The sequence below is a fragment of the Aythya ferina genome (genome assembly GCF_964211825.1).
Source record: "Aythya ferina genome assembly, chromosome: 11".
Lineage (NCBI taxonomy): Eukaryota > Metazoa > Chordata > Aves > Anseriformes > Anatidae > Aythya > Aythya ferina.
In genome coordinates, this window is record NC_140307.1 from 14,232,182 (window position 1) to 14,245,671 (window position 13,490).

General features: G+C 39.2%; 1 protein-coding gene and 1 long non-coding RNA gene across 3 annotated transcripts in view; both read left to right on the forward strand.

Annotated features, from left to right (window-relative positions):
• DAPK2 (death associated protein kinase 2) overlaps positions 1-13,490 on the forward strand; it is a 41,169-nt gene that overhangs the window by 16,196 nt on the left and 11,483 nt on the right. For both annotated transcript variants that reach the window (XM_084531873.1, XM_084531872.1), the window contains exons 3-7: positions 2,110-2,331; positions 7,244-7,382; positions 10,342-10,471; positions 11,481-11,529; positions 12,182-12,208. In XM_084531873.1, the coding sequence (XP_084387999.1) occupies positions 2,110-2,331; positions 7,244-7,382; positions 10,342-10,471; positions 11,481-11,529; positions 12,182-12,208 (567 nt within the window). The remainder of the gene's footprint in view (positions 1-2,109; positions 2,332-7,243; positions 7,383-10,341; positions 10,472-11,480; positions 11,530-12,181; positions 12,209-13,490) is intronic.
• On the forward strand, positions 2,340-6,541 carry LOC311442541. Its single transcript, XR_014696717.1, has 2 exons — positions 2,340-5,493; positions 5,809-6,541. It is a non-coding gene; the product is annotated as an uncharacterized lncRNA (long non-coding RNA).

The window sequence follows — 13,490 nt, forward strand, 5'->3', positions numbered from 1 at the left end:
TGCATATGTGTTATGGTTTATACATTCCAGCCAAGGGTAATGATTTGACCGATGTATTAGTTGACTGTGGCTTACCAGAGCAACACAAAAGAAGAGTTCTACTTCTTCCTAGAGTTTGAAAGTTCCTTCTGCAACACAGTGGAAAAAAAAGATGAAATATTTTTGCATGTTTTTAGCTAAAGTATGAATGTATCAAATATTAATTGGTGGGATATAGGGTGCACATGGTAGACTTGAAGCTTCCTTGCTTTTCATTCTAATTATTGTGAAAAGGGCAAAGCATGGATTTTTAGCTAGGATTAGTGTCCTAACAAAAAAATATCATCAACCTTTCCTTCCATTCAAACTCTCGTAGGTTGAGGTGCAGAGAGATTCCTACAAGATTTGTCCTGTCAGCAGCAGTTTGCCATCAAGCTCATCAAACACAATCTCCAAATGCTGCTGTTAGAGTAATTTTCCATGGCAGTTTTACTGTGCACTACACTTCTGCACTAGGTCCTTGTTTCCCACCAGCTCAAATTCAACCTCACCTTTTTGTTTTTTACTTTACACCTTATTATGTCCAGATCTACACCAGTAACTTGTTGGTTGTGAAAAGGTAGAGTAATGGACAATCCTGAAGTACCATTAGGTCCAAGAAGACTTGTCAAAAGCATGTAACTGTTTAAAAATGAGTAATTTATTAAAAATTATTAAAATTATGTATTAAAAGTACTTATTAAAATACTTATTACTTTATTAAAATTAATTTTATTTAAAATTAATTTTTGTGAAGTGAGGTAGAAGTGGCTCTCTTACATCTCCTGGGTAGATTAAATGCAAACTCAGAGTGATGGCTTGTGATTTTATTTCCTTGTTTGTATGTTTGTGATGACCTTTGTGTGATTAAATGTTCCTAAGATATAACACAGTTGTCCTTGTCTGGAAGAAGTTATTGATTCCAAATGGGATGGGCAAAAGGATCCTCTGAATAATCACAGTTTCATGCCATATTCTTGCCTTACACAGAATTTATATTGTTTAAATCCTTCTTTAGCTACACACCACCTTTCTTTCTTAATTTTGGTTAGATTTATCACAGCTTGATTACAGTTACTTTTCAGAAAGACAAATGAGAAGGAGGGAGCATCAGTTTTGTGGAGATGGTGCTTCTGAGTTCAAAAAGTGCCTCTCAAGGGTATGATGAAGGGAGAAGAGTTCACACAAATGAGAACAAAGTAGGGTCCCCTACTTTACTATTGAAGAGCCAATAACAACTGTCTCATCTTGAGAAATTCACATCACTGACCTAAGGCTGCAACCTGAAGGGTTACTATTGTCTGAGTCAGTCATCTGACCTCGAAGTGTTTCCCTCTTAAAAGATAAGAGGGAAATATTACAATTGGAATGAAATGTCTTACTTCAGGAGCCACAGTCAGGAAAATGTTATTAGCAAATAGCAGCCACATGTCTTTTAAACTTTAATGCCATTTAATACAATGAGGAATTCTCTGTCCTTGATGTGCAGTGAGAAACCGGTGGTTATTCCAGTTACATTTACAGCCAAATTATCAACAAAGTGCAGAAATGTGAATAAACCATTATTTTCTTTGAAAACTGGTTACTGGAGGCCAATTCTGCATTTCTGAAGGGTCATCAGTCCTTTGAGTTTGTTTCTGAGAGATTATTCTGAAGGGAAACTCCTCAGCGCATGCATGTCCTCTCAAAGCATCCAGTGCTGTGTCACAAACTTAGCTGCCTTAAGCATCATCCAGTGAAGGACTGATAATTTGAACCTTTTGAGCTAGTTCTTATTCATTTAAACGTGAACTGCTTTTTAGAGATTGACACTTCTACCCTCCTGTAGTCAGACACTGCTTGTGTTTTCTACCTTTTGGACACAGCAGGAGGCTAACCACCTTGTTATGCTCCTAGCGACTTTAATGTGGAGCTCTGACAGTCCCCAGTATTGTACGGAGAACAAGTCTGTATGACTTTAACAGTGTTGCTCAGGAGAGCTTGTAGGATCAAGCTTTGTATGTGAATAGCTTTTTCAGAAAGCTGTGAGATACTACCAGAGGATTATATGAAAGGTTTACCAGAGTTTTTATCATCGTCTTGTTCTTTCAGTGGCCAGTTTGCAATTGTGAAGAAATGTAGAGAAAGGAGCACAGGTTTGGAATATGCTGCAAAGTTCATTAAAAAGCGTCAGAGTCGGGCCAGCCGTCGCGGAGTGAGGCGTGAGGAAATTGAACGGGAGGTGACTATCCTGCAGCAGACCCTACATGCCAACATCATCAAGTTGCACGACATCTATGAGAACAAGACGGATGTGGTCCTCATCCTTGAGCTGTGAGTAAGGGGACTTCCTATCCTCTGGGGCAGGATGAGGTAAATAGGAACAGGAAAGGGCTGTAGAGGCTGCCAGAGCACAGAGGCACTGCTGAAATGGAGCTGTTGTGTTCTCAGGCCGCACAGATCTTGGCAGAAGAACTGAATGAGGTTGCTGGTAAACAGGCGCCCTGGTCCACCCGTGTGTCCTGGGGATACAGGTGTACCTTAAATCAGCTGAGGCCATTGTTTCTGAGCCAAGGACTGTTGTTCATTTAAAAACAGTTTGCTAGCAGAGGGATTACCTCATGTCTGCCCAGTGCTGCTCTGATGTGAACCTTGGAGGACCTTAGAGGAACTACAAATGGCTACTGACACTCATCTCATTTTTCTTCCTGCTTTCTTCCCTTGCAGTGCATGTGAAGCTATCAAGCCCTTTGCAACATTTTCAGTCGTTCTCACTACATCCATATTTTCCTCACTTACAGTACCTGTAGGGAAAGGGGGTGGGAGGGGAGAAGGTGAGCATGGAAAAGTTTTTTGAATTCCCAAACTTCGACTGCTAAGCACAAATAGCAGCAGGGTGGGAATGAAGGAGAACTGTTCTTCTGTCAAGTTTTGCCATGCGATGTGGGAAAACCCTTGTCATTGAGGATCCACTGACAAGTGAACCTTCCAACCAGGGCATCTGTGCACTGCTCTACCTCATCCCTACTTTGTGACCCATTGGGTTGCCAGACTGCTGGTTTAGGATGATTATTATACATATTTGGCTAAATAACATAGACCGGTTTGTGCTATTTAAGGAGAGATTTAAAACCAGCAGCTTCTCTGTCTGGGCTGAGGGAACACAGGCTTGTTCTGCATAACCTGTGCATGACCCTTCCTGGAAGAATAAACGAACATCCCAGAGAAGCTGGAGGTGAGGTTAGGAATCATCTTAAAGTCTTGGCTAAGGAACCTTTGCTTAGTTGGAATGTGAGTTTGCATTTCAGGGAGTCACCTTTGGTTCTTTTGCCTATATTTAATGTCACCGATGGTAAAGAAGTGAGAAAACCTGACTAATAGGTGTTCACAATGTAGAGAAATGATAATTATTGAAGTCTGAAACAGTATCAAATTTGTCAATCTCTTTCTCAGTCAATTGTTGAGTAAAAACTAGCCATGATAAAAATTATTTCATTATTTAAAGAAATTAGAAAGGAGGAGGCACCAAGTGATTGGGTCTCCTTATACCCAAACTTAGAATTTTGAAATGAATTTGGATGAAATTTGGAATTTGACTTGTTGCCATTCTGGATGTTTCATTGTAGAGGATCAGGACTGTAGTAGAAGTGAGTGTGCACAGGTAATCATCCAGAGCTATGTCCAAAGCATTTTCTGTACAGTTCATAGTGTGTGCTGTTGAAAGGGAAGTAAATTATTTTACTGCATGTGCAAATATATTTCTGTGTTGTTGTGGCTTGGCTTTCTGAATCACCTGGTAACTGAGAGCCAGGAGAAACCTGAATACCTGAATACACGCAAACCAGAGGTCAGAATTGCGTACTTGTACTCATGAGAGACAGGAATGGAAGTAGCTCTTCAAAGACGGAGCTTTGTTGGTCACGGTGTAAGATCGTGGCTTATGGGGAGGAAAATTGCCATGTAGTGAAAGAAGAAAAACACCAGTTTAAGCCCTTCTGATCTACGTCCTCCTCTTTGTGCAGCCAGTATCACCTAGTTTACAAAGCCCTGAGTTTTAGAGGAGCTGTAAAGAAGGGGACATAGCCTTTACCCGTCAGTTCATGGCCCTGAAATAAAGCTGTGGACGGGGAGGAGATACTCTGAGGTGGTCTACTTACTGCGATGTTAAGATATTTAGTAAATGGTGCAGTTTTTCTGTGTGTGTGAGGAAGGAAATACAAAGACACCGTAGCTGAAGTTATGTAGATCGTTTGTTCCCTAGGGCACTGCCCTGACCTTGTGCATGGAATCCGAACAATGAAGTTTGGATCCCTGAGTGAGATGAAGTAACCAGTAGCTTTCCAGGGGAGTCAGCATTTAAGCTGTGGAGCGTTCCTGGAGATTAATGTGACTGCTGGCAGATGGCATATGAGTGATGATGAACATATGCTAATTTTTAAGTATATGTCTATGGCTAAATGTTGATCTGTAACTGGATGTCTCTACTTTAGAAGACAGAAAAGGATCTTTTTTTTTTCTTTTTTTTTTTTTTTTTCTGAAAGCTACTTTGCAGCTACTTTGTGTTGAAACAACCTCCCATTTCATGAATTTCTACTTTTTCTTGTCCTCACACGTATTGACATGTTTTGTGTGTCTTATTGTTAAGCTGTAGCTTATTGCACTTTTGGAGGGCTGCATGCAATGGAGCTTAGACCTGATCAAGGCCACTGCATCCATCTGCTCTACACAAATTGAGGATGATAACTGCTGATAAAGACAACTAAATTCTCTCCATAAGCAGATGATTTCTACTCCTGTCACACTGATACTTATACTCCCAGCAATTTATCAAAAGAAACGTTTCAGCACCTGGCCAAGTAATCTTATGACAAGCTACCGTGGACTTTATCTTCAAAAGAATGTTCCCAGTATTCCTGCTTAATTGAAGAAGCTGCCCAGGTGTTTAAATCAGGCTTTGGCTTGACTTCTCTCCCAATTCAGACTGTGCTGGCACAGACAAGAGTATCTTCCCTTTATATGGGGGCTGATTCTACAGTTACTGTTTCTCATATTGTGGAGCAGAAGAGCATTGCCAAATTCACTGTTGTTACACACACCTTGGCGGGTCCACAGTTTGCCCTTCCATGTGCACGTTGTTTGGGGTATGCTTTTTTATGACCTTGCTGCTCTTTGTCTCATGGACCCTGCCGTGAGGCTGCTTTGCCTTCTTTCTTATAGTCCTGATTAAAGAGTCTGCCATGAGGAACTGTCACCAAGGAGCCTTCACAGAAAGAGACAGAGGGAGTAGTGTGCCTGCACGGTTACATTCCAGAAGAGTACAAGAAAGTATCCCAGTGCAGCTTGCTTCCTGGTGACAGGGCCAGAGCGCCTGCCGGAGGTGATTGCTGAAGTGTAGTTTGAATAGCAATCATCAAGGAAATGGGATTTGCCTGCTCTTTGTACACAGATTTCACTGAGAGATTAGCAGATTTCACTTACGGATTTCTTTAATGGCATGTCAGCTAGCTCTAGTAATTTTTTAGCTTGCTAACAAAGGCCCCTAAACCTACTACCATTCAGAACACTGTGTTCTCTGGCTCCTGAAATGCACAGAGTAAAACAAAAACTGTCCAGCAATGTTGATGGTAGTGCTTGACACCCTTGGTACGTGTCACCCAAAAAAAAAAAAAAAAAAAGCAGAGACCAAATGAGAGTCTCATGGGCTGAGTAGCTGACAGCCAGAGACAGCAGTTGTACTGTATTCCTGGGTCATTTATTTTTGTTTGCTAGCCAGTAAGTAGTAAAGATTAAAACATCAAGTGACCTCTGCAGGTGAAGTCTCCTGCCTCGTGTTGCATAGAAAGTTTCTGGCAACATAGGAACTGTGAAAAAATATCCATTAATCGATATGCAATTAATCAGGTGCTGTGTAAATCTCTGCCTTGTAACAACACCCACAGCAACATGGAAACTAAGAAGTGAGCCCATTTCTGTGGAATTTGACACAGGGTTCTTGTTTGCAGTTGACCTCTCTGCAGTTCTGGAGCTGTTCACAACAGTTGCTCTGAAAGAGGCAAAGTCAGCTTGTCACCACCAGTGTTGTAAAGACCCCGGGGTCAGAGGAAATTGCCTAAAAGTCCTCTGCAGTACACAGGCAATGTAATCTAACTTGACTGGAAGTCACAGCACTTAGTTAACTCAGACCATTTCAACCTCCCTGCTTTTTTTTTACTGATATTTATCAGACAACAGGGCCAAAAGCTTGTGTTCCAAATTGACTGTTGGATCACTCAAGTCTTGTGCTTGGATTCTGAATGGTGAGCACAGGTAGGTGGGACATCTCAGCCTATTGAACCAATTTGTTAAACCCAGTTAAACCATTTTGTGTATGTCTTGAACAGTAAAATGGAATGAGAATAAAATGTGTAGTATCAATAACAGTGTGAGCTGGAAACAATAAATGTGAGTGTAATTATGAATAACAACTGCAAACAATGCCCAATTCAGTATCTAGATAACACTATTTCATTATATATGGAAAAACAGCACTGGAACTCTCAATACAGGACATAAAAAATGAAAACAGAAGTCTTATGTACTAAATACATATGGAATATATTTCATTTTTGGTGTGAAAATTCATAGTAACTTCTAGCACTTCCTTGATTTGAGAAAACAAATTTTAGGTACCTTCCAAGTGGCTGAAATCTAGTTTGTTTTTTAAAAAAAATCAGCACAAAATAAATGCTCTCCTGTCAGTTGTATCTGTCAGGCCAGAATCTGTATTGGCTGTTCTGGAAAGATCTGCTGGCAGATCTAATTGCTTTGTGTTACTGATGGCAACTGATAAGAGAAGTAATTCTTTAACAGTTGTTGACTATTACAACTCTATTTCCTGTCTTGTCCTGAGTGATAACGTTGAAAAAAGGCAGTTGAAGTCATTAACAGCAAAGCCCGTGTACTGAAGTGTGTGTATGTCTGTAGATTTATCAGACGTTGCACCCCTTTTGGTCCTTCAGGATGCTCGATGAATCAAACCTTGCAGCATCTATGAATTTGAGAAAGATAATCCTTAATTTAGAGGGGAGGAAGCTGGAGCCAAAAGGAGGTTTTGTCATGTCTGGGACCACAACACAAAGCTCTAGATTGTCTGTAAGGGTGGCCTTTTTCTAACTACATAGAGGTTTTTTTTAATTTAGTTTTCTGTATTTGTACTCATGTCCTACAATGCAGTAGATAACAGGAAGTTTTCTCGTGCATTTTGTAGTGTGTCTGGTGGAGAACTTTTTGACTTCCTAGCACAGAAGGAATCTTTGAGTGAAGAGGAAGCAACCAGATTCATCAAGCAGATTTTGGATGGTGTGAACTACCTTCACTCTAAGAAAATAGCTCACTTTGATTTAAAGGTAAAGATGCTGATTTAGAGTTAACATTCCTGCTGTTTTTAATGACTGACTGCAATTTGCACAATTTGATGCATATCTGTATCTGGTAACATGCCTAAAATAACATGCCCACTATGTTTAGAATAACGTGAGGAGTATGAGTCATTCGGTGCAGTCTGGTTAACAGAGAGACTTCTTGCTTTCTTAACCGCTTAGGGCCTTCAAAGTACACCACACAGAGCTCTCTACCTGCTGTGTCAGGTGACATGCATAGCCTAATCAATAAAGAAGAGACTCTCTCCTTTTGGTTGTGCCCTGCCTAGGTGGGCATGCTTATCTGAAGGTAGAAGTCTGTCATCCTTGGGGATTAAACACTTGACTATAGAATAAAGTGCTTTCTTAGTTGCAGACCCACAGCTATAGAACTGGCTCCTCAAACATTGCTGCTTCCAGAAGTGCAGTCAAAATACGCTTCCTCCATAGAAGATAGAATGAAAACAGGAAATAAAGGGAGCTCTTTTAAGAGTCCTTCAGGAAAATGAAGGAAACTTTACTGCTTCGTTACATGTTCTTTGTGCTAACTTTAAATCCAGGTTAGGGTAGTGCTAATTACTGCACTGATGTGTGTGCTATAGACAGACTCCTCCTAGAATCTCAAGACACATATGCTGATTGCTTGTGCTAAATGTATGCCTAACGCTGTCTCTGTCTTAAAGTTCTTGATTACCTGAGTCAGTGTTCATGGCATTTATGCAGTCTTTGTGAATGCTGAAAATTACATCTAGCCTAACAGACTAGTTAGCAAAAACTACCATTGAAATCTTCACTTCAGGAGGCATGCACAAAAGCATGTGAGATGTATGAAGCTATAAAGGGATGTACACTTCATTTTGGAATTGCTATGTGAATCCAGAAGCCAAAGACTGAAGGTTTTCACATTGTATTAGGAAACAGCATAATACCTAGTGGTATGAAATTATTGACCTAGTGATATGAAATTATTTTGTGAATATAGGTACGATTTTTTCTATACGGATCTCTAGCAACTAACTTGATATTTAATACCAGTGGTATCAGGTGGTTGATATGGATGTTACGAGAAATGCAAAATAGAAATGAGGGAGGATAAGTAGAGAATCATTTCACTGACAGAAAACATCAAATGACCTAATAAAACATATTCACAGAATAACTCTCCTGGGTTTTATAGGACTGTTATTGGAGATTCACTAGCATTAATGCTACTAATAATAATGCTAATGAGACCCATATTTTAAGGCAGTGATCTGATTAGATAGAAGATAATGCATATTTACCTCATCACTTGACAGGGCTCCATTGATTGCAGTGGAGCTGCAGAATCTTACACTACCTAAGGAATAAAACGGTCCAAGAGGTAGTGACTGTGACTTTTTGCCATTTCAGTCTGTTCTTTGTGCTCCAGACAAGCTTATATCTTGTACCAGCAGTGAGCACACATGCCCTAGATCCTTGGAAGAATACTGGACTTGTTAGCCAGAGGCTAAAATAGGCTTTTAACTATGCTTGGTCCAATGGCTATGATATTAAATTATTCATATGCTTTCTTTCCCAGTGCAGTTCTGAATGAATGTGTGCGTTACCAGGAGATGTTAGGATCTGTTTTGAAAAGGCCAGGCAGCTGTCAGCAGTGAATCAAATTGTCTCACTGTCGCTCTTGAGCTTATGATTAAGTTATGAAAAATTAATGCATTGAAGCTTGTCATCAGACAAATTGAAACCACAGTTAGTTCTGAAACCTGTGATTCAAGGGGTGGCAGGGAGTAACTAAGGCTGAGAAAATTAGTTGGGAAAAAAAAAAAAAAAAGAAATATCCATTGCATCTTGGGAAGAGTAAGGAATTCAAATCTATATTTTAGAAAAAGCTAGCTCTAATTTCAAAGTTGTTCTAGCTTTGGTTCAGGGCTTTGCCCTACAAACCTGTAAGAAATGCTACATGTTTTTTTAATGGCTTGCTGTTATACATGAACTAGGACCTCTAATCCCAACGCTTGCCACTTTCAGAACTATTCATATAGCAAATCCTGAATCTTTCTGGGTCTTCTTGTTGCAGGTATGAACTTAGTGCCACAGGAAATAGTATTTTCCTTCCCTATGTAGGTTTAGGTGTGTCTAGAATCTCTTAAAAGCCACTTGCAAAGGCATTATCCAGTGGATTCTGGTTCAGTAGGAGTAGCTGGACAGAAGTACTGAAGTTTCTCAGTGTAAATTCCTGTAACAATTCTGCCTAAATGCTGCCAGCCAAATTTCTTAGTTGTGCAGCTCTCCTTCAGGATCAAGCAAGAGTGCTCTGTCCCCACTTTGGGTAGTTGCACAGTTTTGGCTACCTGCTAACTGTTACATCTGCACTGGTGGTTGTAACTGAGGTAAATCCATGGGGTCAGGGTATGGCATCTTCCAAGGGGGCCTTGTAGGCCAAGATATATTTTATAATCTAAGAGGGGACAAAACATACCACGCTCCCAGTTCACATTGTATCACTGTGCTGCTGGGATAATAATCTAGTGACATGTTTTATCAGATGAGTGAACTAAATACAGTAGTGTGGAAAAACTTCTGTCCCACTGTGAAAACAAGGATATGTTGTTTACATCCTGGCAACAGCCAGCATTAAGAAAAGCTTGGAAGTGCTAGTGGGAAGGTGAGAGTAAGGAAGATTTTGTCTGAGATGAGAATACAGACTGTAAAAGGAGGAAGGTATTACTTTTATCAGTTTTGTTTCACTATTGTGAAGTTCTGGTCCATTTGTTGATGTCAAATTTCACAAGTTGTCATCTCTTTATCAAAAGAGTGAATTGTATATTGGTAGGCACAGGTATGCATTTCTTGTTCTATGGTGCTGTGTATGTGAAGGAAAAAAACATTTGATAACTCTTAAGTATAGATCTGCTACTTTCCCAAGAGGATATAATAACAAACATCTATCTTTTGTTATTTTTAGCCTGAAAACATTATGCTTCTAGACAAAAATATCCCTATTCCACACATCAAACTCATTGACTTTGGCCTGGCTCACAAAATAGAAGATGGAGTTGAGTTTAAAAACATTTTTGGAACTCCAGAATTTGTAGGTGAGTGACCAGTTGCTTTGTCTTGAATTGCAAGTCCTGAGTAAGTTGTGACATCATTTTGAAGTTAAGAAACAAGGAGTAGAAGTAGTTTTCATTTTGTTTGTATCAAGGTGACCTAAATCTGGAGATTTACTTTATTTTTCTAGAATAGGCAAATGGTGCTTTCATTAGATGTGCTACCCCTGTGAGAGTAGGATGTTGCCAAATAAAATTTAGAGACACAAATTCAGGATTGAGGTTGTGAAACACTGCAATACAAATTATCATTTTCTACTTGTTGCCTGGGGCAAGTAAGCTATCTCTGTTAGATACACAATTCCACAGATTTCTTTATGATTTCTTACTAGATAAAATTACTTCCCTTATATTTTCCCACCTGATTTTCTTTGTGTAGCTTGCTGATCATAAATCTAATTTGTCTCTCTCCTTTCTTTTGGTTTCATTTGGAGGTTCTGCAAGTTGTGGTGGGAGGGGAGAGACCTGTAATTCATATTCCAGTTAACCACAACTGTTGCTTGACCTGAGATCATTTCAGTGCTGTTACAGACACCTGTTTTCATCTCAGTACCTTGCCTTTTCTCTTGCACGCAGTCTTACATGGGGATGATTTCCAATAAGGAAATATTTTTATAATGATAACAGGTTTTCACATGGCTAGCAATGTAGCCTAGCCTGTAATTTTAATCTCTTCCACAAGAGCTAGTTCTGATTACCTATGAGAAGCTAGCTTAAATGACACCAGTTAAATGTCGTTCTGAAAACAAAACAAAGCTCAAATAATTTGCTATTGAAGGCATGATTTACACTATAACTTGCATATGGTATCTGCCTGACCCTTACTGAGTTGCCTTATACTTCAGGTTACTCAGTATGATCTCTCCTGGACACTTGTGAACTTGAATTCCTATCAGAACTGTTGAAGTATAAACAGTGTATCCTATAACTACCTTTCATTTTTGCTCTCACTTTCCCTTCCCACCCACATTCTTGTTTTAAATATCTGTTACAGCTCCAGAAATAGTAAATTATGAGCCACTGGGACTAGCTGCAGATATGTGGTAAGTTCTTAACTTCTTTTCCAGGTTGCTCTACTAGTAATTTTTCCCAATTTGTTCTGAAGAGAATCCATTCTACTGCAAACAGAACAAAATGTAGTTACTAGTTCATTGTTCTGTCTTTCAATTTTTATGGATTCTTTTTAATAAAAATGATGAGCATTTAACTTCTGCAAAATTGCATTGGAAAATTTTAATAATGGCAGTTAGAGGGTTAAAAGGTTGACACTGTCCACTGCAATGGAGCAATCTTAAAAGAAAACATGTTCTTGCAATGCCTGTGACAGCTTTATTTATAAGAGCACTGCATGCAGAGGAGACCTGTGTACTAATCTGATCTGCTGAGAAGGCAGCCAAAAGAAATCACCCTGAACAAAACATCCTTGCTTCTGTTTCTTTTTAGTTCTGGTGTGTACTGTAGTAAATTCTACTACAGTAAAACATTAATTTAATAAATATAATCAATGTTAATATTGATGTTTCAGTGAAAATGTGAATTTTACATTGTTCTTTTAAGAAAGATAATAGCAGTTATCTAAGACAATGATGGCTTTTCTGCCTGCATAGCAGCAACTATTGACATCTCAGTATTGTGTACACTGAAAAAGATACAGATCATATAGAAACCCTGCAATTAATCTCCTTTGTATTACAGGAGCATAGGAGTCATCACCTACATACTGTAAGTACAACAACAGATTGATTTCTGTAAATGTGTTTCTAAAGCACTAGTGCATTAGTATGAAATAGCTTTTTCCTTCAGTCAAGCAAGAAAGGAGCTGCACATGCAGGATGGACAGTCTAAAGGGAAATGTTATCCTGAAGCCTTTTCAAATTTAAAATAAAATTTAAAAAAAGGTAAAAGAAATTAAGAAGGTCATTATGAGCAGGTGAAGAACAAATGTCTCTGGCATTGCGAGGCATTTCAGCTTCTTATGAGGTCTCATTAGCACAATATAATGCAGAAAACGGAAAAGCATATAGTTTGGCCATAGAATGGTTGAATTACTAGTGTGCAGAAAGAACAGAAATAGAAAATGTAATAGCAGCATTTGCAAGCTGAGTTATTTCTGGTGAAAACAGGCAAGTTTGAATAGATAGGGGTACTGGTTAAGCCAAAGCTTAGGTTAAAAGGTTTTAAATTGTTCCAGACCCTTGCTTTTTATCAGCGTTCTGTTTTCAGTGACACGTGTACTTGACAGGACATGGAACGTGATTAACTGCTTTTTATGGGTCTTCATGAATGATGAGGAGAAAACTTTGGAGTTGAAGAAAAGCAGGTTGGAATACTTACTGTGTGGTTACAGGGATGCACAGGTGCCTAGAAGCACTCAAGAGTTTTTTTCCATTGCATTAAGAGTTCTGGAGGGAGAATACTGAAGTGAATGGGTCTGTGCTGTGTCCAGTAGTCAATCAGTTTTATCCAGTTGGCTAGTTATGATTGCCATAGTAATTAAGTTTGAAAATGACCTCCCTACAAAAGATCAGAAAAAAAGAACATGCTTTTTGTGACAGGAGGAGTCAACTTCTGTGTTACGCAAGATAACAGGAATTAGCGTGCCTTTATATAGTGTTACCTGTTAATGTCAAAGCTTTTTGTTCTGAAGAATTCTGAATAAATGGGAGTGTGTTTAATGATACTGTGTACTTTAGAAAATATGGCAGCAATCAAATGGATGCCTTCATCAGGGGTAGAGGTCAAAATGCACGCAAGACCTCAGTTCAGTAACTGGTGGAGTGATTAACTGAGTTATAAATGCAAAGCCTTTATCACTGAGGTCTGCTGTTAGGTGTTCACAGGCACTGAGTCAGGATATGTCAAAAGTCACTAGGTGTTAGGATTTGAGAATCCTTCCATTTTACAGACCTCAAAACTAAGTCCTAAAGAGGAAAAAATTGTCAGAGAAGCATGGAACATCAATGATCACTCTGACACTCGAATTTTATGGAGCGAAGGTAAATAG